This window comes from Talpa occidentalis, unplaced genomic scaffold (assembly GCF_014898055.3).
Source record: "Talpa occidentalis isolate TD23 unplaced genomic scaffold, MPIMG_talOcc4v2.1 talOcc4.3, whole genome shotgun sequence".
Taxonomy (NCBI): domain Eukaryota; kingdom Metazoa; phylum Chordata; class Mammalia; order Eulipotyphla; family Talpidae; genus Talpa; species Talpa occidentalis.
This window is the reverse complement of record NW_023603184.1, coordinates 147482608-147507155: the sequence shown is the minus strand read 5'-3', so window position 1 is coordinate 147507155 and position 24548 is coordinate 147482608. Positions and strand designations below refer to the sequence as shown.

General features: G+C 61.4%; 1 protein-coding gene across 1 annotated transcript; it reads left to right on the top strand.

The window, feature by feature from the left end:
- Positions 1 to 5272: 5272 nt before the first annotated feature.
- LOC119254883 (endothelin-converting enzyme-like 1) lies at positions 5273 to 12635 on the top strand. Its single transcript, XM_037521929.1, has 17 exons — positions 5273 to 6251; positions 7226 to 7294; positions 7400 to 7510; positions 7587 to 7679; positions 7872 to 7996; positions 8644 to 8866; positions 9276 to 9374; positions 9610 to 9684; positions 9865 to 9968; positions 10244 to 10302; positions 10489 to 10540; positions 10983 to 11050; positions 11229 to 11353; positions 11607 to 11672; positions 12005 to 12100; positions 12273 to 12349; positions 12458 to 12635. Exons 1-17 carry the CDS (start codon positions 5472 to 5474, stop codon positions 12555 to 12557), a joined length of 2322 nt encoding a protein of 773 aa, XP_037377826.1. The 5' UTR covers positions 5273 to 5471; the 3' UTR covers positions 12558 to 12635.
- Positions 12636 to 24548: the final 11913 nt, after the last annotated feature.

Below are 24548 nucleotides of genomic sequence, written 5' to 3'. Positions count from 1 at the left end.
AAAGGACAGGAGAGTGGGGATGAGACATTCAGATGGAGGGGGACCTGAAGAAGGGCAGAGAGGTAGGGTCCCTTGGAGGAGGAGGAACACTTGGGGCGTGTGAGCCAGGGGACCCCAAAGGGGATTGGGCCCAATGAGGAGGCCTCCGAAGCCACAGGCAGGGATCACAAAGGGTGTGGGGCCAGGAGGGGGCAGGGTATAGGGGTGCCCGAGTGGGCAAAGGGAAGAACCCCACCCCCCGCCCAGTAAGGATGTGAGAACTAGGTCCAGCAGTGAGACAGGATGGGCTGGAGCGGTCAGGGCAGGAAGCGAGTCTCCTTGGGGCTGCCCCATGGGGACGTGCCTGGATGTAGTGACCAGAGAGGAGGAGCCCTTAGGGCTGACCTGGACTTGGGCGGCAGCGAGTTTCCTGGGCGGCAGGCACGGGTGGGACCTGGGGCGCCCCGGGGGAGCCGCCCCCACCGAGGGGCTGGGAAGGAACGGGAGCCCAGGAGGGCAGGCCTCGAGGGCCCAGAGGGACGGTGACAGGCAGGACACCAGGGAAGGCCTCAGGATTCGGAGACCAGACAGGTGCGGGGACGGCAGGTGTCCCTGAGGTGGGGGTTCGCACGGAGGACTTTTGTGTGGGGAAGACCCAGGTAGGCCCGTGGGGCAGACACTCAGCCACAGGCTCCCGCTGCCCCGTTTCCTTGAAAAACAGAGATGCCTCAAGGCCCTCGGTGCTCATGCCGCAGAGGCGGGCTCAGAGCTTGGCTGACCTGGGGGCGGGCGGGCGGGCCTCTAGGTGCTGGTGTGGTTGAAGTCTTTTAAGACCAGAATTTCTATCTTTGTTGTATGAAATAAAAGCTGATCTAGAGGTTGGTAGGTGACCCCAGGGAAGAGTCTGTATCATGGGGTAGAGGTTTGGAAGTAAGGGGGTGCCGGGGAGGGGGGAGGGAGCTTCCTCTTGTCTGGTGCTGGCTCTCCTAGGCCAGGAGAGTCCTGGGTGGAGCCTACAGCGTGGGGTGTGTGTGGGGTGCCGGCTGGGTGAAGCCTGGCCCTGAGGGATACTTCATGGGGGGCCCTGCCCGGCAGCCGTGTAAGATGGTTCCAGGTGGGGCTCTGGGCTGGTAAGAGGAAGGAGGTTGTAGGGAGGCCTAAGGCGCGTGAGCAAGTGTGAGCCCCGCATCGCACGGAGGCTGCATGCATGGGCGAAGGGTGTTCCGGGCAGGGGAACAGTGAGTGCTGAGACCCTGAGGCGCCAAGAGCCAGCTAAGTTCTGGGAAATGAAAATAGATCAGAGTGGCCGAGAAAGGGGGAGGTGGGTGGGGAGACAGATGGCGAGAAGGGCTGAGGACAGGAGGAGATCACTGCCTCGGCCCTTGGGTGTGAGTGCTGAGGAGGAGGGTGAGGACAGGGCTGGGGCCAGCGGCCAGTGGGGCCAGGGCAGCTGTCCGGGCTGGAATGGGCATGGTGTGGTGCTGGGACTGGGCTAAGAAGCTCAGCCTGGGGCTTGCCCAGGGAGACTCCTCTATCCGGCCAGGGCCAGGTAGGGAGATCCAAAAATAAATGGAGCGTAGGGCCCAGCCCATCCTAACCCCCCAGCCAGGAGCAGGCATTACTGGGGGCTCCGGCAGGACTGACGGGTATGCCGCAGAATGATGATGGGCTGGGGCGGGGCGGGGGGAGGTATGGGCCTTTGGGGTCCCTTAGACTGCTGCAGGGCTCAGTTTTCCAAGAAGAGTTGAGTCAGCAGTGTGGCAGCGACCCGTAGGCTCCGGCCTTCCCCTGCCCCCTCCCTGCCACCCCGGCCACTTGGGAGACTCAATTCATTTCTCAAATTAAAAATCCATTTTGTACTGTGAATAATAGATGGGATGAGCCTTGGGAGGCTGGGCAGAGCACAGGAAGCTGCGGGGAGGGTGTTTCCCAGGGTACAGATACCAGAGCTGTGGGTGGTGGGGGCTGGCCAGGCTGGGGGCATCTCCTAGCACAGAGGCAGGGCTAGGGGGTTCAGTCCCTGTGGACCCCCAGGCCTGTGGGCTCTAGTAGCAGGCCAGCAGGGGCCCCAGTCCGTCCCTGCTCCCACCCAGAGGGGCACAGCATCCAGTCTGTCACCACGGGGCCCCAGGCTGGTCCCTGCCTGGCTGAGGTTGGCAGCCCTCCTCCGGAGAGAAGCACTTCCGCCTCGCTCGGTGAAAGCTGGGTAGATGTGTCATTAGCGTGAGGACGGTGTCCCCAGGGTGTCAGGGATGTTCTGGGCCCTTCCCCAGGGTCAGACCCTGCACACCCCCCACCTCCAAGGCAGCTCTGGTCAACACCACCCACACCCTGCCCCCAGCTGGGCACACAGCTGCCTTGCTCGGGATTTGCCTGGGCCTGGCTGTGTCCTGTCACTCTCTTGCTCCTGAGTCAGGGGGTGACCTTGACAATTGGGAAGGGAGCTCTGGGAGCCTCAGAAAGAGAGTGAGGGAGCTGTGTCTGCCACCCACCTGAAAAGGGGCAGAAGAGCAGAGGAGGTGAGGCTTGGCCACTCCACTGCGGGCTGTAGGGGGGCACTAGGATGGTCACCCTGGGGCTCAATCCCTAGTCGACTCCGAGGGCCTGGGTGCTGTGCTCAGGCCCAGCTGGATGAGAAGCCTCTGGGGAGGAGGTGGGGGTGAGGTGCTCTTCAGAGCAGGTGAGAGGGAGCTGGCCAGCGAGGCAGCATAAATCCGTGGCAGCTGAGGGTCCCAGGGAGGGATGGCCGGGGGGGCCCCACAGCCAACCTGGAAAGGAGAGGTGGAGGAGGGGGCCTGGCCCCCCACCCTCAGTGACGGGAGGAGCAGGGTCCCTGGGGATGCCTGCTTGCCTTTGCGCCTTTCTGTCGGAAGAGAGTCAGCTCCCTGAGACAATATCCATTTTTATATTTCTTGGAAATTTCACGGCATTCATTTCAGGGAAAATAAAAGCTGTCATTGCTCGAGAAATGATACCAATCAGGGCCTGAAAAGGCTGGAAAATTATCCTCCTGGAGATGGAACGTTGAGGGAAAGATGCAGATTAAAAGCACAAAGAGCCACTTTGCCACCGCCCTGCCCTCCCCTCCCCCACGGAATCACCCATTTTACATAATTCCACCTTTCCTCCTGGAATTAATTGGACCCAGGAAGAACACATGGGGCGGAGGAGGACCCTGAATAGCCAGAGGCGGAGACAGAGGTACCCAGGACAGCGGCTCAGGGACAGACAGATGGACACACAGGGCCAGGCAGAGTCCGGGGCAGCAGCGGCCGGGCCAGGGGCCCCGCAGCAGTGCTAACGCGCAGTGCCAGGGAGGGGACAGCGCCGTGGGGGCTCTAGTCCCTGCCCTGTCGTGGCTTTTATCGGGTTGGGCTCCGCGGCGGCCGTGGGCTGTCCCACTCCACCCTCTGGCCCTGGACCATCAGGCTGGACCGTCCGGCCTGGGAGCGCTGGCATTTCGTGGGTCCCCTGCTAGGGTCGCTGGAACCAGAGGGAACGAGTCAAGCAGAACAGAGAGGCAGAGACTCGGAAACACCCCGCTCTCACAAGAAGCTCAAGTTCCGTGGGCCCCGTGGCCCAGGCCCGCGGGCACTCTGGTAAGCACAGCAGGAGGGCCCTGAGCGCAGGGCCTGGGGGGGGGGGCTACGTTTAAGAAGCAAGTGGAACTAGAAGGGAGCGGGTAGATCCGCGCGAAGCCCCTACTGGCCTGCTCCCCCCCAGCCCCAACACCCGTGCCAGGGGCTGCTGGGCGGCGCTCTCCTCACTCCGCAGTCCCCTCCCCGGGCCGGCCAGGGGCTCCCAGAGCGGTGGGCGCCCCAGCTTCCAGGGGTGGGGGCGGGCGGCTGTCTGCGCTCTGAGGCCCCTTCCCGCAGCTTCTCCCGGGCAGCCCGTCCACCCCAAACCCCGCGGGTCCTGGGGGGCGGGGGGGAGGGCCGGGGACTGACAGGGAACGGGAAGCCGGTTCTGCCCCAGGGGCCGTGCCAGGCGATGCAGCCACGACTTCAGCGCACCCGCGGCCTTGGGGGAGTCTTCCCTGGGCGGGCTCCAGTCCTGCGGCTCAGCGGGTGACCCCGGCCGGCTCCTCTCCCGGCCGAGGGCCTTGGTGGCGGGCTGGTGGGGCGGAGGGTCCGCGCGCCTCCCGGAGCAGCAGGCGCCCTCCTCTTCCCGGACGCGGCCGCTCCCGAGCCGGAGCTGCTGAGAGACCCTCGGAGCGAGTCCCCGCGGCCGCCGGCTCCGCCCCCGAGCTGCCACCGCGCTGACAGGTAGCCGGGGGAGCGGCGAGAAGGGGGGCGGGGGGGCGGGCGGAGGAGGGTGGAGCCGCCGGCGCGCCCCCTCCCTCGGGGCCGGCGGGCTGCGCGGCGGCAGAGCCGGCTGCGGGCGCTCGGAGAAGCGGCCGCCCGCCCCGCTGCGCCCGGCCCGGCCCGGCCCCGGCCCCGGCTCCGGCTCCGGCCCGGGCTCGCTCCGCCAGCTGCCCGCGCTCGGCCCGGGCGCGCCCCTGCGGGTAAGTGGCCCCGAGCCCGCAGCCGCGCGGCCCCGGCGCCGCCACCCGCGCTGCCGCCGCGGCGCCGAGCCCCGGGCTTTGTCTGCTCCTCGCGCCCCGCTCGGGCTGCGGGCGGCGGCTCGGCCCGGCCCGGCTCCGCTCCCGGCTCCCGGCTCCGCTCCCGGCTCCCGGCTCCCGGCTCCGCGGCGCGCCCGGCGCTCGGGGGTGCTCGCTCCGCGCGGGGGGCGAAACTTCGCCAAGTTTAGGGTCGGGAGAACCTGTTGAGATCAGAAGTGACCCAGGGCGGGGGCGGGGGAGGGCGGGGCCGGTTCCGCTCTCTGGGCCGTCGGGGCTCACTCCGCGACCCCGGCTGGACCGCGCGCGCCGGCAGGGATGGCTGCCGGGCTCGCGGGTCACTGCGCAGGAGGCCGCGGGGCTGAGGGGGGTCCGTGGACACCGTCTGGACAGAGTTTGCGTCTGCAGCTGTCTGGCTCCGGGGTGGGGAGCTGAAGGCGGGTGCGGGGTCCGCGTAGACGCGCGCTCGGCCGCGCCGCCCTCTCCCGCCCGCGCGCCCCCCGCCCCGCCCGCCTCGGCTGTAGCGGGGCGCGCGGACCAGAGCCGCGAGGAGCAGAGAAGCAGCCTCTCGCGGAGGCCGACCGCGTGCCAGGGCCGGGCCCGAGCACCTGCTCCACCAGGGGCCGCCCCAGCCCGCAGCCGGCACCGGTGCTGGCGCGGGGGAGGCGGGTCAAAGGAGTTGGAGGCCACTCCGAGCCGCCCCTTCCCTGGGTCCCCGAGCTGCTGGGGGCCCGGCTGGGTTCCAGTCCCTGGACCTGGGCCCGCAACCCCTCCTGGTGCCTGTGGGCCCCATCGGGTCCCCGAGCCTCCCCGAGCCTGCGGCTCCTCTCCCCACAGCCCGGCCCGGGGCCATGACGCGGCCGGCGCGGAGCCGGGCGGCGCGGTGCCCCCCGTAGCGGCCATCGCAGGGCTTCGCGGCGGCGCCGGCGGCGCCATGGAGGCCCCGTACTCGATGACGGCGCACTACGACGAGTTCCAGGAGGTCAAGTACGTGAGCCGCTGCAGCACCGGGGGCTCCCGCGGGGCCTCGCTGCCCCCCGGCTTTCCGCTGAGCGCCGGGCGCGGCGCCTCGGGGGCGCGGGCGGGCCTGCAGCGCTGGAACCGGCGCGAAGTGTGCCTGCTGTCGGGGCTGGTGTTCGCCGCCGGCCTCTGCGCCATCCTGGCCGCCATGCTGGCGCTCAAGTACCTGGGTCCCGGCGCGGCCGGCGGCGCCTGCCCGGAGGGCTGCCCGGAGCGCAAGGCCTTCGCGCGCGCCGCGCGCTTCCTGGCCGCCAACCTGGACGCCAGCATCGACCCGTGCCAGGACTTCTACTCGTTCGCGTGCGGCGGCTGGCTGCGGCGCCACGCCATCCCCGACGACAAGCTCACCTACGGCACCATCGCGGCCATCGGGGAGCAGAACGAGGAGCGCCTGCGGCGCCTGCTGGCGCGCCCCGGGGGCGGCCCGGGCGGCGCGGCGCAGCGCAAGGTGCGCGCCTTCTTCCGCTCGTGCCTCGACATGCGCGAGATCGAGCGCCTCGGCGCGCGGCCCATGCTCGAGGTCATCGAGGACTGCGGGGGCTGGGACCTGGGCGGCGCCGCGGGGCGCCCCGACGCGGCGAGCTGGGACCTCAACCGGCTGCTGTACAAGGCGCAGGGCGTGTACAGCGCCGCGGCGCTCTTCTCGCTCACCGTCAGCCTGGACGACAGGAACGCCTCGCGCTACGTCATCCGCGTGAGTGGCCCCGGCCCCCCACCCCTCCTGCACCCCGGGCCCGGCGCGGAGGGGGAGCGGGGAGAAGGCGGGGCGCGGGCCCGGGCCCGGAGGAGGCCGAGTCATTTCCCTGGAGTAATTGCGGAGCTGCGGGAGCCGATTTCCCAGCCCTCTGGCGGGCGTGAGAGCACGAGGGAGGGGTGCATCGACGAGGGGGGGTGCATCGACGAGGGAGGGGTGCATCGACTAGGGGGGGTGTATCGACGAGGGGGGGTGCATCGACGAGGGGGGTGCATAGACGAGGGAGGGTGCATCGACGAGGGAGGGTGCATCGACGAGGGGGGGTGCATCGACGAGGGAGGGTGCATCGACGAGGGGGGGTGCATCGACGAGGGGGGGTGCATCGACGAGGGAGGGTGCATCGACGAGGGGGGGTGCATCGACGAGGGGGGGTGCGTCGACGAGGGAGGGTGCGTCGACGAGGGAGGGTGCGTCGACGAGGGGGGGTGCGTCGACGAGGGGGGGTGCATCACGAGGGAGGGGTGCATCGACGAGGGGGGTGCATCGATGAGGGGGGGTGCATCACGAGGGAGGGTGCATCGACGAGGGAGGGTGCATCACGAGGGAGGGTGCATCACGAGGGAGGGTGCATCGACCAGGGAGGGGTGCATTGACGAGGGAGGGGTGCATCGACCGGCTGAGGCGACAGCCCTGCGGGGCTGAGGCAGCCCAGAATGGGGGTGCGGGGCAACTCTTAGGACAGTCGCTAAGGCCCCTCATAGGCTGGGAGAGTGAAAGCCAACCAGAGGGCTTGGGGGAGGCCCCCTGGCACCCCCAGGCCAGTGTGGGGGCTTTGACCGGCTTCTGTGTGGCAGGAGGGCCTAGTGGATGTGCTGTTGGGGCTGGTGACAGTGGGCGTCTGGCATTGGACACTGGTTGGGAACTAAGTGTTTGCAGGCACCTGGCATGTTGACCTCTGACCCCTCCATTCCCAGATTGACCAGGACGGGCTCACCCTGCCCGAGAGGACCCTGTACTTAGCTCAGGATGAAGAGAGCGAGAAGGTGTGGGGCCTGGAGGTGGGGTTGAGGAAAGGCCTGGGGTTCAAGGAGGGATGGACCAGGGCCTGGCCCTGACCCTGCCCTCTCTGGGCTCCTCCTGGCACACAGATCCTGGCCGCCTACCGGGTGTTCATGAAGCGCCTGCTCAGCCTGCTGGGTGCTGATGCTGTGGAGCAGAAGGCCCAGGAGATCCTGCAGCTGGAGCAGCGACTGGCCAATGTGAGCAGGGCACTGCTGAGGTCTGGGGTCAGTGGCCATGGAGCCAGGCTAGGTCAGCTCTGACCTTCACCCGCAGATCACAGTGTCAGAGTATGATGACCTCCGGCGAGACGTCAGCTCCATGTATAACAAGGTGACACTGGGGCAGCTGCAGAAGATCACCCCCCACGTGAGTGTGGCCTGGCCCTGGTGGGGGAGGCGCTGATCCAGGTACTCCTGGGCAGCCCCCTCCTCACGGGTGGGTAAGACCTCCCATGGCCATGGCCTCCCTTGTCCACTGGTTGCCTCTCCCTGACCCCCATCCTGTCTTCTGGGGTTCCTGCCATGCCCACCCCCACTGTCCCCACCCAATGCCCCACAGCTACGGTGGAAATGGTTGCTGGACCAGATCTTCCAGGAGGACTTCTCGGAGGATGAGGAGGTGGTGCTGCTGGCCACAGACTACATGCAGCAGGTGTCCCAGCTCATCCGCTCCACGCCCCGCAGGTACTGTCAATCACCCACCTGAACCCCTGGACCCCTCCCCTGCATCTCAGGCTTATCTGTTGGTGAGCTTTGAATTTCTACCACCACCTCTGTCTAGTAGCCACAATGGGGAGGCCTGCGAGGAGACTGGGACAGGAGTCCAGACCCCTAGGTGCAGACCTGTCTCTTCTACTGGCACTGTGGGGCCTAGGTGGAGCTGTGGGGCTCCTGAGTTGCAGTCTTTCCCCTGGGGGTGGTGAGGCTTGAGGGTGTGCTGACCTCAGAAGGGAAAGTGCAGCCCAGCTCTCCGCCCATTCCACTTTGGGGAGAGCCTTCCTGGCCTCTGCCACCCTGGACCAGAACAGAGGCCTCTCAAGGCCAGCTCTGAGACAGGCAGTCATGCCAAGTGCCTGTTCTCCAGCCCATAGCCAGTCAGGACACTGGCCTGTGGCTGTCCGTATCCAGTGTGGGCTTGGCTGGAGGCATGTCTGCCAGGTGTAGACCCAGCCTTTTCCCTTGATGGGGGCTCGCTCGGGCCACTCCGGGCTCTGCCTCTCCATACCTGGAATGACCCTCACTCCAGTGCGGTGCCACCCAGGGTGAGGGTGGGGCAGGGAGGTACACTCACCTGAGCCTGTCTGGACACCCCGCTGCTTCCCGGCCCCCAGGATCCTGCACAACTACCTGGTGTGGCGCGTGGTGGTGGTGCTGAGCGAGCACCTGTCGCCGCCGTTCCGGGAGGCGCTGCACGAGCTGGCACGCGAGATGGAGGGCAGCGACAAGCCACAGGAGCTGGCCCGGGTCTGCCTGGGCCAGGCCAACCGCCACTTTGGCATGGCCCTTGGCGCCCTCTTTGTGCATGAGCACTTCTCCGCAGCCAGCAAAGCCAAGGTCCAACTGCCCTGGGCTTGGTGGGGGTGTGTGTGTGTGGGGGTGCTGAGATGGGTATGGAGTCCTCACAGGGCCTTGGACCAAGGATGGGGAGCCCCACATGTCCACCATAGCCAGGGACACCGAGCTCAGCTCAGGGCTCAGCCCTCTCTGAGGCTCCAGGCTACTCCTCACCAGGCCTTCTCCCCCAGGAACCTCCCTGATCTGTCTTAACGTGGCTGGGGCAGTTTGTCCCCTTTCAGACTGTGAGCTTTTTGTTGGGGTACAGGGCTTGCATCCCCAAGTCTAATGTCTCCCTCTAATACTGAGCACCAAGCTCTGGTCTTCGGAGAGTACTGAACTTACCAAGAGGGGGAAGCTCTCTTGCTAGCTAAAGCTCCCAGGGTAGATCCCTGACCTTTACCTGCAGGTGCAGCAGCTGGTAGAGGACATCAAATCCATCTTGGGCCAGCGCCTGGAGGAGCTTGATTGGATGGATGCTGAGACCAAGGCCGCTGCCCGAGCCAAGGTGAAGGGGACCCTGTTCCCACCTAGTGGTTCCATAAATAAGTTCCATATCGAGCACCTACTGTGTGCAGGTACTGGGGTAACAGGAGACAAAGATGCCTCAGGTGGAGTTGGTCTCCCCAACCTGCTGTCCGCCTCCTTATGCCCCACTCCTAGGCTGCCCTAGTTTGCTTCCTTGGGGGCTTGTGGGGGGCTAGCCCAAGGCCCTGGCCTACTGTCACCATGCCTGCCCACAGCTCCAGTACATGATGGTGATGGTGGGCTACCCGGACTTCCTGCTCAAACCTGAGGCCGTGGACCGGGAGTATGAGGTGGGTGGGCCCCAAACCGGGCCAGGTCTGATCAGCTGGTTGTGCAGGCCCCTGGCTGAGAGCCCCAAGGGGAACCACCAGCATCACAGGAACAAGCCTGGGGCCCTGGGCTCACAGACCCTGCAGGCGGGGGGCAGCAGGCCCCGGCCTGGCCCTGAGCAGAGCCCCTCCCGCATGCAGTTTGAGGTCCACGAGAAGACCTACTTCAAGAACGTTCTGAACAGCATCCGCTCCAGCACCCAGCTCTCCGTCAGAAAGATGCGGCAGGAGGGGGACAAGTCCACGTGGGTGCCTGGCCTGCAGCTGGGGGAGGTCCAGGGGGTGCCATAGGAGGAGGCTCCTCACCAAGGCCAGGAGTCTAGAGAGGCAAACCGCCTCACCTGTGCTGCTTGGGGGGCCCCAAGGCCTTGGCAGGTGGTAGGTGGGGTTCTGCCCTGGGGGACTGGGCTAGGACCTGGCTGTGGGCTGGGTCACAGGAGAAGCCCTGGAGGAGGAGCAGGATAGGTGGGGCGGGCAGTGGGGGGGCAGTGGACCCTTCAGCTGACCTCTCCCTCCATAGGTGGCTGCTCCCCCCACAGGCACTCAATGCCTACTATCTCCCCAACAAGAACCAGATGGGTAAGGGGCATGTCCCTCCGGGGCGGGGCTTGGAGCTGGGCGGGGCGAGGGCGGGGCCTGGGCCTGGGCGGGGCCTGGAGCGGGGATAGGGGCGGGGCCTGGAGCTGGGCATGGGCGTGGTGAGGGGCGGGGCCTGGCGAGGGCCGGCCCCCGCTGACCAAGGTCTCCTCTGGCCGCCCCCCGCAGTGTTCCCCGCGGGAATCCTGCAGCCCACCCTGTACGACCCCGACTTCCCCCAGTGAGTACCGGCGCGGCGTGGGGGGGCTGCCCAGCCTGCGCTGACCGGGGCGGGCCGGAGTCCGGGCAACGCGCTGTGCTTCGCGTTTGCCTTTTGGATGTTCGAGCCCCGCGCGCCCACCGGAGGCCCCTGCGGTGCCCAGGGCCAGCCCAGGCCCCGAGAGGAGGCGCGCGGCCAAATCCCCCGAGGGGTGCCTCAGGTTCCCGCCTTCCCAGCCCTGTCCCCCCGTCCAGCTGCGGGGTGCTGTCTCCTGGAAGGCCGCCGGGCAGCGACGCTGCCTGTGCCCCAGCCCACGCGGGCGCGGAGGCCCCAGCCCGGGACGCAGCAGACACCAGGGTGGCCCCTGGGCGCCGCCTGGCCTGGCGGGGCCTCCTGGGCTGTGGGCTGCGGCCTGGGGGCCTCCGCGGGGAGGCCGGGCCTGACGCTGCTGCCGTGGGCACAGGTCTCTGAACTTCGGGGGCATCGGCACCATCATCGGGCACGAGCTGACCCACGGCTACGATGACTGGGGTGAGGCCTGTGGGCGGCCTGAGGGGTGGTGGGGGCAGGCGGTGGGAGGCTGCGGGTGAGGGGTGCACTGAGGCCCAGGGCTCCTCTGTCCCCGTTGGCTGGTCGGGGGAGGGACCTGGTGCCCAGCCCTGGCTCTGGGGGTGAGGGTGTCTCAGGTCACCCTGCCCGCTGCCCACAGGGGGCCAGTATGACCGCTCGGGCAACCTGCTGCACTGGTGGACAGAGGCCTCCTACAGCCGCTTCCTGCGCAAGGCGGAGTGCATTGTCCACCTCTACGACAACTTCACTGTCTACAACCAGCGGGTGAGATCCCTCGCTGCCCCTCACTGCCCCTCGGGCCCCGCAGGCCCTGCTGGGCACAGACAAGGAGCACGCAGACCCACGTGCCCACTTGTGTGGCTGAACAAGGCCCTGCCCAGGGTGCATGGATGCGTCACACAGATGCACCCACTGCCCAAACCCTCTGGGAAAGAGGGAGGGTAGGGGCCCGGGGTGGCAAGGCCTGAGGGAGGCCAGTGGGCCCCATAGAATCCCCAAGAACCTCCCTTCTTGGCAGGTGAATGGGAAGCACACACTGGGGGAGAACATCGCGGACATGGGCGGCCTCAAGTTGGCCTACTACGTGAGCTGCCCCCGCCCGGCCTCCATCCCTGTGGTGGTGGGGGCTGCCCCGGGGACTTAGTCACCCCTCTTCCCATCCTGCTGAACTCTGACCTGTCCAGGCACAGGGCCACTGAAAAAGGCGGGACCCTGAGCCCTCACCTTTAGAGCGACAGGAGGGTTGCCTGGAGGGGGTGACGCCTGCACAGGGTTATTCCCTAGGAAGGGCGCACAGCTCAGGGAGGGAGGAAGACGGGGAGCTGGGACTCAGCCTCACGGGTGACTTGCAGACCTGGGGGCAACTGGGGGAGCATGGGCCCGTGGGCACCTCAGCTCCCCCCTCTGTGCCCCCAGGCCTATCAGAAGTGGGTCCGGGAGCACGGCCCAGAGCACCCGCTGCACCGGCTCAAGTACACACACAACCAGCTCTTCTTCATTGCCTTTGCCCAGGTGGGCCAGGGGGCAGCTGGGCTTGGGCCACACTTCAGCCTGTTTCCCATCAGCCACCCCTTGGTGGCAGTGGCCCCAAGGGTGCTGATGGGGGGTTAAGGAGTAGGGTGCGGAGGGGGATCCCTGCAAGTTTCGGTCACTAACTCCCCCTTTTATCCCCCATCGGGCCCAGAACTGGTGCATCAAGCGGCGCTCACAGTCCATCTACCTTCAGGTACTGACCGACAAGCATGCACCTGAGCACTACAGGTATGCCCACCCGCCTGCTGGGGCCGCATCTCCTCCTTGTGTCCGGGGTGGGGGGGGGCAGGTGGTGGCTGTGGGGATCCACACTTCATGGGTTCCCTCCCACCCCAGGGTGCTGGGCAGCGTGTCCCAGTTCGAGGAGTTCGGCCGGGCCTTCCATTGCCCCAAGGACTCACCCATGAACCCTGCCCGCAAGTGCTCTGTGTGGTGAACCTGGCTGCCGCCCGCACGCCCCCTCTGCCCTGCACGCATCGCCTCCCTCCGGCTGCCGGGGCAGGCATGGACCCGGCGCTGGCATGGACCCGGCGCTGGCATGGACCCGAGCTAGCCCTGCTCTGGGTGCTGCCCACCCTCCCAGCCCTTCCTGGGCCCTCGCTGCCCTTCACTTTGGAGGAGCCCAGCACGGGATGAGAGTGGGCTCCAGAGGGGTCTGGGGGAGAGACCTCCAGTCTCCCCTGTACAGGCCCCACCTCTGCTCTGTCCTTGCTGCTATGTCTGGTCAATAAAGCTGCTGTGCTGTCTGTTGCCTTGGCCTCTTATGCAGCCCCCAGAGCATGTTGAGGGGATTCTTGGGGGTGTGTTGGGGGGGGGCCTAGACCTTAGAACACCCAGGGTCCCTAAGAAGACCTTGTCCCCTCCTGGTGGCCTTGGCTGGACCACCTCCTGGTTTCTTCTGTCTTTTCTGCTGACTACCCATCTCTCTCTCCCCCAAGGTCCCGCCTAGGCTCCTGACCAGTTCTGGGGGTGCCCAAGGCCAGAACTCCAAGCCCAGTGACCTATACCCCAACATCACCCTGGGCCTTTTTTCCCCTGAAAGTCTAGAGTGCCCTCCTGCCCCCCAAGGAGTTTCTGCTGTGTCTGTTGCCAGACAGCCTTGGACTCTGCTTCTCCTGGAAAGGGGACCTGAGACCCACACTTACGTAGAGGTGGGGTTCCACGACCCATGGAGGTGTCCCCTCCAGCCGGAAGCAGGGGTTCCTGGGATGAGAGAAAAAAGGCAGGAGCTGGTGTGGGCCGCCAGGCCAGTTTCCACGGTGGAAGAGGTTGGGGAGGGCAGGAGAAGGAGGATCATCAAATGGGGGGCCGGGGGGGGGGGGAGCTCAGGCATCTGCGGTGCTGGAGGGACCAGCAGCCCAGCTGCCTCTCCGGCCCCGGCCTTTCTCTTCCCCTGGGGCGCCTCGAAGGGATCGGCATCTCCCTGAGCAACCCCTGCTGAGAGGGGACTCTCGCCAGCGCCCGGTGAGCTGCCCTGGGTCTCTCACCGAGCTCAGAGAGCGCCTGCCCCTGGGCTGGAGGAACGCGCCTCACCTGAGCCTCAGGCGCAGCACCTGGGCAGGGGTGGGGGCAGTGCCGCCCCCTGGTGGAGCCGGGTCCCGAGTGAGGCCGGCAGGGGGCGCACCTGCGCAGAGCCGCCTGCTGCGCTGGGGCTGCGAGTTCGCGCCTGCCTCGGCTTCCCCTGGGCTGGGGGCACGTGTCGCCCGTCCCCGGGGCAGCTGGGGCCGAAGGACAATCAGTCCGCTCCTGGCCTCGGCCTGCGCCCTGCCTGGGTGGGGCCGGTGTCCGCAAGGTCCACCCCACGCCCCACCCGTTCCGCGCTACCCGAACCCCCCAACTCCAAGACCAATCCCTCCTGGCGCCCTGTGGCTTAGGGGAAGCCTGGGGGCTGGGGTGAGCCTCGCGCAGCCGCCCCGCCTCTCCCCCTCCAGTGTGTGCCCCGAAGGGGATGGTGGGGGTCCGCGGGATGGTGGGCCCCTGGGAGAGGCCACAGTGTTCCTGGCCTTGAGGCTGGACCAGAGCTGGGGACCAGCTGGGCCTGTGTCCCTGGGCCCCAGAGACCCTCAGCCTGAGGACCCCCTCTGCGCCCTGGAGGCCTTGAAGCTACTCCCCCCCACCCCCCCTCCCACACCTGTAGGATCCCCCTATGCACTTGGGGAGAACAGAGAGCATCCTGAGGACACAGGCTTGGTGATGAGACCAGGCCCCTAAAATTCAGACCAGCCAGAGCCACCAGGTGGCACCCAGGGCACACGACCATGCATGCCACCCCTGGTTCTCAAACTGCTTTTCGCGGACAGACCTGTCCCAGGGATAGCCCCTGTAACAGACAGGGCAAGAGGGGGTGGGGGGAGCCATGTGGCACCCCAAAGTCATGGTCATGGTGGACATGGCCCCACGCAGGTGGGTGGCATTCCTGAGGTCAGAGAAACAGGCCCCAGGAGGAAGGCCAGCTGCCAGTCACACTGCTGATGTCACTGATGGCGTGGCTTGGCTGCGAGTCCCCTGCGCTCAGGGTTCTGTAGGGAAACTCCCTGTCGGCTGGCGCCGCCCTTCCCCGGCGTGCCAGGCCTGCCCCAGCGGCCTTGCTGAGGATGAGCTGACTGCTCAGCTGCCCGCCTGGCCTCGTTTTCCCTTGTGTGGAGCTGGGGGTGAGCGCCGCGGGAAGGCCCTTCCAGAGGCCACCTGGAGGTCGCTGTGGCGGGGGTGTGGGGCTGACTCCCACAGTCACTCCCCAGGGGCGCACCCAGGTGGGTGAGGGTCAGCAGCCTCTAAGCACTTAACAGCGGGGAGTAAAGCAGGGCTGGATGCTTTGCAGCTGCTGGGTCTCAGGCGCCCCAGTGTGCCTGGTGCAGAGCCCCACAGCTCTCACCTCTGCACCTGGCCCTCGTCCTGCCATCCAGCTTTGAGACGGGCCTTGAGCCCAGGGGTCAGTGCTGGGTGCCTTGGCAAGTGACCTGGAGCATCACTGGCAGCGAGGTGTGGGGGCACGCGGGAGCGAGGGTGTGGAGCTGCTGCCCGAGCGATGTGAGCCAGGCCCTGAAACCTCAGGGTCAAGAGTGCCGGGGGCACCCTCGGCCGGGGGCCCCTGGGAGCTAGCTCTGTGGATGCAGCAAGGATTTGAAGAGGCGGGCTGGTGCCCTGGCTTCCCTGCCGACAGTCTCAGAGGGAGGAAGGTGTCCGCCTGTGATTTCTGGGGCCGCCAGGCAGGGCTGAATCCCAGTGGCCTCCAGTGCCACTGAACCCCAAACCGTTCTAAGCAGATTCAGGCTTCTCCCACCCATGTGGTTACTTCTATGCTGACCCAGATGCCCAGCCCCCAGCGCACGCTCCACCCTGGGCCGGCTTGGGAGAGGCCTCAGATGCCATGTTCTGCACGCCCGCGTCCTCTTCCCAAGTATGTTGGGGCGGGCAGGGTCCTCCAGGGGCAAAGGCCGCCGGGCTGTGTTCTCAGGGCTGGGCTTCTCCTCACGCCCCCTGGCTGGCACTGCCCCACCCCCAGACTCCAAGCTGGGCCTCCATTCCCGCCCTGGTGGAGTCACAAACTTTACTGAAGGTTTGGGGGACCCTTTCACTGCCCCTTTCTCTCCTTTCTCCCCTCCTGGGTGCCTGGCCTCTGCCCAATATGGACTTGAAAAGCCACTTTCCCTCAGTTCAGAAAAATGGAAGGAGCCGGAGGGAATCGTGCTTGATCTGCCCTCCCCCCACCCACCAGCGCGTCTAGAGGCCGAGCGCTCTCCGGTCCCCCAAGGCTGTCCCCTTGGGTCACCTTGCAGTGGGCCTGGGCAGCTGGCAGGGTGTGAGAGTCCATGCCCCCTCTCCCACCCCCAAATCTCCTAGGAGTGTGGACCTCTTGACCTCACGGGCACCTCACGAGCAGGACACTGTCACCTACTGGACCCCAGTGAGGTCTGGTCTGCAGAGAGACGGCCTTTTGGGGGGGGGGGTGACTTTGACACCCCTTATAATCCATCCTCGTTTACATGATGTTTCCCCTTCCCCCTCCTGCTCCCCTCGCACGGGGCTCCTCCATCACTGCCCAGGCGGCTGGGGGTTTGGGGGGCGGGGTCTGCAGAACCTGAGGCCCTTTAGGTTTTGGCAGCAGGCAGCGTCCTGGTCTTGGCTCTGCGCAGCAGCTGGCCGCGCGGTCCTTGGGAGCAATTTCCAGAAAAGAGCAGCCTCCGAGAGCCGTTTGTAATCCCTCCCGAGGGCACTGAAGGGCTCTGAGCCTCCGAAGACAGCCCGTGCTCCCCCATCCCTGGTCGCGAGTCTCTGCCCACACTAGGGACGTGAGTTTGGCAGGCGCGTCGCGGATGGGAGCTTGGCCGCCAGCTCTTGGCCTCGCGTGGCGGTTGGCTCTGCTCTGGACATCCAGCGTCTGCAGGGTCCCCTGGCTCACCGGGGAGCCACCAGCGCTGGGGACTCACGTCCCCAGGCTCCTTCCCTTGGGGGAAGCTGGCTGCCCCCTGGCCTGGTCTCTCCTCTTGAACCCCTCTGACATACTGGACTCCACCCCTGGAATCCCGGTGGGGTACCTGCCCCGTGACCCCTCTTCCTGCGGTCAGAGATGGGCTGCAGGCTCCTGTCCCTGCAGATGTGACCCCCTCCAGGCCAAACAACACCTTTGCCCAAATTTTTTTTCACCTGACGTGGGTTGGGGTTCTCAGTCCTCACTGGTTTAAGGTTCCACGGGCCGTCACCCCCCACTGTGTGCTTCCTGCCAGCGCACGCCGCCGCAGACATAAGCTGACCTGCCCATCCAATGATGCCTCGTCTTTCCCGCCTCTGCCCCCTGCTCAGGGTCACAGGTGCCCGGACGCCAGCGGGGGTGCACGCTGATGTCTCGGTCCAGGTCCTGCAAGCCTGGCCTGTCCAGGGCGGAGGGGTCGGAGGCAGGCGCCGGCTCCCCAGCCTCGGCTGCCACGGGCATCGGAGCCGGTGCAGTGGTGCAGATTGACTCACCAGGTGGCGGGCGGCTCAAGCCCCAAGCTGCTGTCACATGGTGCCATTTAGCCGCATCTCTCCCTGTCTGTACTTCGCATAAATAATAATAAAAAAACCCTCCCACCTTCCTGCGGGACCACGATGTGGCAGGAGCTACAGACGGGGATGCTTGTGGAGAGGCCTGACGCTGGTCTTCCCACTCCCCCAGGGTGAATCTGGTGAGCCAGGAAAGGGTCGGAACTGGCCTGGGGCCTGGATGACACCCCCCGCCCACCCCCCCCCCAGGTGCATGTGCTCTCACCACCCAGGCTGGGGCGGCTGCTTTCTCCCCATGGGAGCTCGGGAGACTCGCTGGTTCCCAGGCACCGTGCCAAGCTCACGAGTAGAGCCCGGGCTCCTGGGCCCAGGGAACAGCAAGGCAGCTGCTGAGGGCGGTGTGTGAGCGCCAGTGGCCGCCCCAGCTCTGGTTGGCCCCAGCAGGCAGGCCTGGGGGCCGCCCTACTTCAGAGGTGCCCTTTGGAATGCGGGCCACCTCCCCATAATCGCTGCAGGCCCCACAGGCAGGCGGGGAGTGGGGGAGGCATCCTTGAAGGGGCAAGGACCTGTCCCCCAGATGCTGACCAGGTGGGGCTCCCTGTCTCTGGCGCTGGGGGCCAACAGGATCAGAGGGTAAGAGCAGCCCAAGCCGGCATCTCCCCGCCTCCAGGGACAGGGGCTCCAGGCCTGTGTGCAGGCTGCGAGGGACAGAGGGGTCAGGTCTGCTCTCAGGGCGCCCTCCTGTGCGCGGTCTGGGCTCTGCAGGGGGTGTGACACCCGCGGGTGACGGCCCCAGGACCTGGGGAGCTGGGGAAAGGGACCGCGGGGCCTCCTCAGCGTCTGCGGTGTGGGGCTCCCCCAAACTTGGTCTCACGTGCAGCCTGGCCACAACCTGGCAGGGGCCACCCTCAGTGGGGGCCAGCACTGCCCTGATGGGCCGTCCAGCCGCCGAGCCGCCCACCCCAGGGGCACCGCCCTCGGCTCCGGACGCTCCTGGGGCTGCCCAGCACCCCCCCCCCCCGCCCCGCGGGCGCAGGGCGTGAGCGCTTAGTGTCCGGCTGGGTGGATTTATGGATTATACAATCCAGTTTAAACAAACTAATCCTCCAAAACGATCAAGTGGCTTATAAAACTGTCCTGTAAGGAACTGCGCGTAATACCAGTGACCCTCCTCGGGGCGGCCCCGAAGGGGCAGCTCCCCCGCCCCCCAACCTGCCCCCTCCTCCCGCCCCCTTCACCGCTGGGTCCCACCTCCCCTCCCCGGCACCTGCACCCCCAATGCAGCCCTGACCCGAAATCGGTCCCCAATGTAAAATGACGAAACTAAATTGCTGGGAGCGCGCCCGCCCCGGGTCCCGCGGGTGGGGCGCCTGGAGACACCCCTCAACATCAGTACCCGGTGACAGCCGCCGGGTAGCGAGCGAAGCATTTAAAAACGCAGCTTTCAGAACAGGCAGACAGAGCCCCGCAATTTCCCCCCCAGCGACGTTTAAAATGATGCGCTGTTCACCGCAGCACTTTCTGATATTTCCCCAAGCAACCATAAATATTTGGAAAGCGCTTTCAAAGTTTCTTGCACAAGACAGAAATCACCCACCGCTGGGCAAACTCTTATTCTTTCCACTGCTGTAAAAATGGCAGAAACAATGAGCGGAAAATGATCTGTTGACAAACCGAAAGGCATTTCTTTGTCAGCATATTCTGTGGGAAGATGAGAGGAAAACGCTGCGGTAGATTGGAAGGAGGGATCAGAGCAAATGACTCAGTGTGGGAGGTTGGCTCCACTCGGCTGGAAGTGCAGGTGTTGCTACCAGCACCTGCAGGCTCCGGGTACCTGCGGGCTTCTGCCCTGATAATGACATACGCAGGCCTCGGCGTGTGGCTCTCCAGGAGCAGGATGGCAGGGAAGATGCCCTCCCGAGGGCAGGTGCTTGGGTTGGTAAAAACGACCTCTGGGGGGTAAGCAGGGAGTGTCTGTCTGTGGATGGAACAGCCACGCGGAAAAATTTTTTTAATTACCTGGTACTGTTCTTCCCGTTTGTCCTTATTGTGTTGTCTGCCAGCCATTAGTCTGCTGGCATTTCACCCCTCTGCCATCCCTTATACCTATTTGACTAATCCCCTTAAGCTCAAAAGCCTCATTTAATTTATTGGAGTCCAATAGTTTTTATAAGCATTTTGCTTTGTAGAATTGTCTGCTCTATAAACAGCCAATATTTGTCTTTGTCATTTTTTTTAAAGATTTATTTATTTACGCATACAAGAGCTGGGGTGTAGGTCAGAGGTGTGTGTTGGGGGGGTTGAGAGGATTCACCAGAGACAGAGTGGGGAGCAGAACAGGCAGATCTGTTGAAATATACTGCTGAGGGGAGCAGCGGGGAGACAGGAGAGGTCTGCTGCGCCATGTGGGTCAGCTCCCTGGCCGGGGATTGAACTCATCCTGAAGTGGCTGGCGATAGCTTGATAGCACTGAGACTTTAACCCCTGCACCACCAGGGAGGCCCACTGAGAGTATATAATTTTAGAGCTGATGGTTTCATGTTCTTTGGATAAATGCCCAAGAGTGGGGTTGCTGGGTCATACTGTTTTTCCATTTTTAGCTTTAAGATAAATTTAGATCACTTTCCAGAATGGCTGCACTGTTTACATTCCCCCTCAACAGTAAGGTTTCTCTTTCTCTCTGTTCTTTCCAGCACTTGTGGCTGGGAGTCTTTTAATATGGGCCATTCTCACAGGTGTGAGATGATCTTTTATTGTGGTTTCGACTTGCATCGCCCTTATTAGAAGTGATGATGAACATTTTTCTGTATGTCCATCAGCTTAGATATTCTCAGTGAATTGTTTGTTCAGAGCTGGTACCCATCCAAAAACTGAGTTGTTTCTTCTTTTGTTGTTAACCTGAACAAGTGTTTCATGTATCTTGGATATTAAGCCTTTGTCCGTTGTGTAACATGTGAATATTTTTGCCCACTCAGTTGCATTTCTTTTTAAACTACTTATATTTTCTTTCACTGTATAAAGGCCTTTGAATTGCGGTAATCGCAATTATTTATCTTTGCTTTAATTTCCCTTACCATAGGAGTCTAGACTCCAAAGACATCTTTATCATTGATGTCGTGAAACTCACTAATGGTTTCTTCTATATATTTTATTGTTGCAGGTTTTATATCTAGGTCTTTAATGAATTTTGAATTTATTTTGGAGCATGAAGTTCAAGAGTGATCAACTCCACTCTTGTACATGTGACTGTCCAATTTTCCCAGCACCATTTGTTAGAAACTCTTCTTTCATGGCTTCCTTATCATGAATTAAGTATTGCTACATGTGCGGATTTATTTGTGGGCTTTCGATTCTGTCCATTGATGCATGCATTTCTTTTTATCCCAATCCCATATTGTTTCAGTGACTGTTGCTTGATCGTGTAGCTTAAAGTCAGGTAACATGATGCCTCCATTTTGCTCCCTCTTCCTCAGGATTGCTTTAGCCATTCTAGACCTTATATTAGCTTTAGACTTATTTTTCAATTTTGGTAGAATAGTCATTTTGATGGCGATTCTCTCCATCCAGGAACATGCAATGTCTATCTCTTTGTCTTATCCTACATCCTTTAGTCTTGTACTTTTCGTTGTATAAGTGCAAAGTTGAGTCTTACTTTGTGTAAGTCCTTTATCTACTTGATTAGGTTAGTTCCTAGGTACTTGATTCATATTGATATGATTGTAAATGGAATTATTTCTTCTTCTCATTTATCGTCTGTATAGAAAAATACCACAGATATTTGCTGTATTCATTTATTATTTCTAATAGCTTTTTGGTGGAGTCTTAACAGTTTTCTATGCATAGTGTCATATTATCATATCATCTGCAAATAGTGATCGTTTCACATCTTTTCCAATCTGGATTCCGTTTCTTTCCTGGTGTCTGGTTGCGTTAGCTAAAACCTCTAATACCAAGTTAAACAGAAGTGGTGACAATAGGTGTCCTTGTCTTGATCCTGATCTTACAGGGAAAGCTTTCAGTTTTTGACCATTAAGTGTTATATTGATGGTAAGTTTGTGATAAATGACATTTATTATATTAAGGTGAGTTCTTTCTATACCATCTTGTTAAAAGTTTTTATCATAAATGGGTACTGAATTTAAATGTATTGCTATTATCACATGATTCATCTTTTTATTTGTTGATGTATTACATTGACTGATTCATGTATATTAAACCATCCTTGCACCTGTAGGATCAATCTACCTTGATCATGGTGTATAGCCCTGGAAATATATTGTTGAATTCAATATTCTGATGTTTTGCTTAAGATTTTCACATCAGTATTCATCAGGGATATAGATCTGTAGTTTTCTTGTGCTGTCTTGCTTTACTTTTGGGATTATGGAAGTTTTTGCATCACAAAATGCATTAGGGAGGAGTCCAATAAATTGAGCAACATGGGCATAATTTGTCCTTTAAATTTTCAATAAAATTCACTTATCAAGCCCTCTGATCCTGGGCTTTTGTTTTTGGAGAGATTTGTTATCACTGCTTCCATTTCCATGTGGTAAACTGTATTGTTTGAGAAATTTGTTCACTTTTCTTTAAGGTTATTGAATTTATTGGCATATAGTTGTTCGTAGTAATTTTATGATCCTTGGTATTTCTATGCTCTCTGTGATAATTTCTCTTCCTCATTTTAAATTTCTTTTATTCATGGTAACTCCCCTCTTGTTTTGGGTAGCCTAACTAAAAGTTTATTGTCATTTATTTTATTGAAGAACTAGCCCTGAGTTTCATGGATCTTTGTATGATCTGTTTGATTTCTATTTCATTTATTTCTATCATTTTTATTGTTTCCTTCCTACTTATAAATTTGGGTCTTATTTTTCCCTCTTTTTCAATTTCCTCTTTTTCAAGTTGCTTTAGGTATAATATTAAGTTGCTTATTTGGGATTATTCTTGTTTCTGAATATGAAATTGCATTGCAATCCTCTTTCAGTTTAAGATGAATTCTGTCGCCTTCGATAAATTCTGGAAGATTCTTTCCTCATTGTCATTAGTTTTGAGGTATTTTTTGAATTCTGCTTTAATTTCCTCTTTAATCCAGTAGCAGTTGAAGCACTGTGTTGGTTAGGACTCTGGACAAGAAAGGGTGCAGAGGTAGCAGCACTCACAACACTCACTCATGGACCCATCTACAGTCAGACCAGTTCAGGAAAGCACCAGAATCCCAGGGCACATAAAATGCTGCAGGAACCACCTGTGGCTTCACTTTTTAATGCGGACTGCACAAGAAGAGGAGCTTGACCTTGGTGATAGGATCGGTTCAGAACGTTCCATCACAGAGGAGTCATCTTTATGGGAAAGCGTTGTGAAGAGTTTCCATGATTTTACTGTGCCTTTTTCTTCCTCACTTCCCGCAACTTAAAGAATAGTGTGTAGGGCCTCCACGGTGGCGGAGCAGCTTGAACACAGCGCTGTAAGACTGTCCGCAGCCTCTGCAGCGCCGGTTCGATTCCCAGCCAGCCAGGGATATTCTGACATGCACGGTAGACCTCTCCTGTCTTGCCCGCTTCTCCCCTAAGCACTGTCTTCAGTCAGTCTGCCTGTTCTGCTCCCAACTCTATCTCTGGTGAATCCTCTCACCCTCCCACAACTCTGGCCTGTACCCCAGTGCTTGTATAAATAAGTAAATCTTTAAAAAAAAGAATAGTGTGTAATGATCCACAGCAGACACTTCTTACATAATGTTATTAGGGCAGAAACTTCAGTAAAAAATTTTAAAAGGAACCAACCTGATGACATTTCATGGGTGACAAGAGCCATCAGTCTTAGAGACCAACAAAAAGCTTGGGAAAAAAAAAAAAAAAACCACGGCCTGCACCTGCCCTTGAAGGCAAGATGTCAACGGGCCTGTTTTAGTTCACAAGACCTGATTTTGTGGCCCCGGTGTCTGACCCGCAAGCCCCCAACAATATACACACTTAAAAACTTTTCAAAATTAGATACAATTTACATACCAACCATGTCACTCTCCCAGCGCACAGTCCGGGGCCTTAGGGTCTTCAAGCTGAGCGACCATCACTACCAATTCCTGCTGAGCCTGTGATGAACACCCATGAAGCCGGGTCCTCCTGTTGGCGCAGGGATTACATACGAGCACTGTGAAGCTATCCCAGCCACTGCTGCCTGAGTTCCGTCCCTGGCCAGGGAGCTACCCACATGGCGCAGCAGACCTCTCCTGTCTCCCTGCTGCTCCCCTCAGCAGTGTATTTCAGTCAGTCTGCCTGTTCTGTTCCCCACTCTGTCTCTAGTGAGTCCTCTCACCCGCCCCCCGCACCTCTGGCCTATAGCCCAGTTCTTGTATGCATAAATAAATAAATCCTTAAAAAACAAACAAACAAACCTGTGAAGCTGTAACTTGGAGCCTCCCTAGGGTTTGACCCTGGTTATGAAGCACCCGAGGCAGGGCTGAAGCAGGGAGGGCAGAAGCACAGGGCCTGAGGCCCCAGAGCCCGTGTGTGATTGGGGGATGGAGTCCAGCTGAGCGGGCTGAGGAGCGGGCAGCTGCCGACTCGCTCCCATTCGGGCTGCGTGGAGCTGTGGGAGCCTCCAACGCCAGGACTGAAATAAGGTACCTGAGGAGCCAGGCCTGCCCACGGGAGTTTGAGAGAGTGAAATCAAGCTTTAGGAAATAAGGAGCAGAGCCGGTCAAATGAATAATTTTAAAGAAGCAGAATGCTCGTGGGCACGTGGGGAGTGTGCGCAGAGATCGTCGCTTTGCAGAAGTGTTGACAGAAGGAGGATTTCACCTTGCTGGGGTGTTCCCTTTGGGGGCGGCGTGGCCCTCGGGAGCTGCGGTTATAGGAGTGGGTGCTCCAGAATGTTTCCAGACAGGAAGGCTGCGCCCCCCACTCCCCACCTGAGGGTCTGAGGCCGCTGTGTCCCTCCCCCCACATGGGCCAGAGCAGAGGCCTCCCTGCCCCACCAGATGGGCTTCTCCAGGAACAGGCCCTGCCTTCCCCTCGCTCAGGGCCTCCTGCCCACCTGCTGTGGAGAAAGAGCCAGCTCCCCTGCAGGCCCTGCCCACCCCTGGGGTGCTCGCTCCCTTCCCACCCCCGCTGGCCTCTCTGCCCCAGCTGCTGGGCTCCCTGGCCCCTGGTGGCCGGACCTCTGGGCCCTGGCGCTGCTGTCCCTGAGCCCTCCCTTCCTGGTCTTTGGGCCAGGCAGCCCCTCCTGACCCCTTAACTGAATGACCTGGCCCTTCCCTTCACCCATACTGTGTCCAATTCCTCCCCCTGCACCCCCCACACTAGTGGCTTCTTTCTAGAACACAGCAGACTGGCATCACCTTGTATAACATTTTATTTGCCTTTTGCTTGGCTCCTCCCAGGGCAGAGGGCCCAGGAGGGGCGCAGTGTCCCCTGTCACAATCCACGCCTGGTGCCCAGATGGCCTCAGG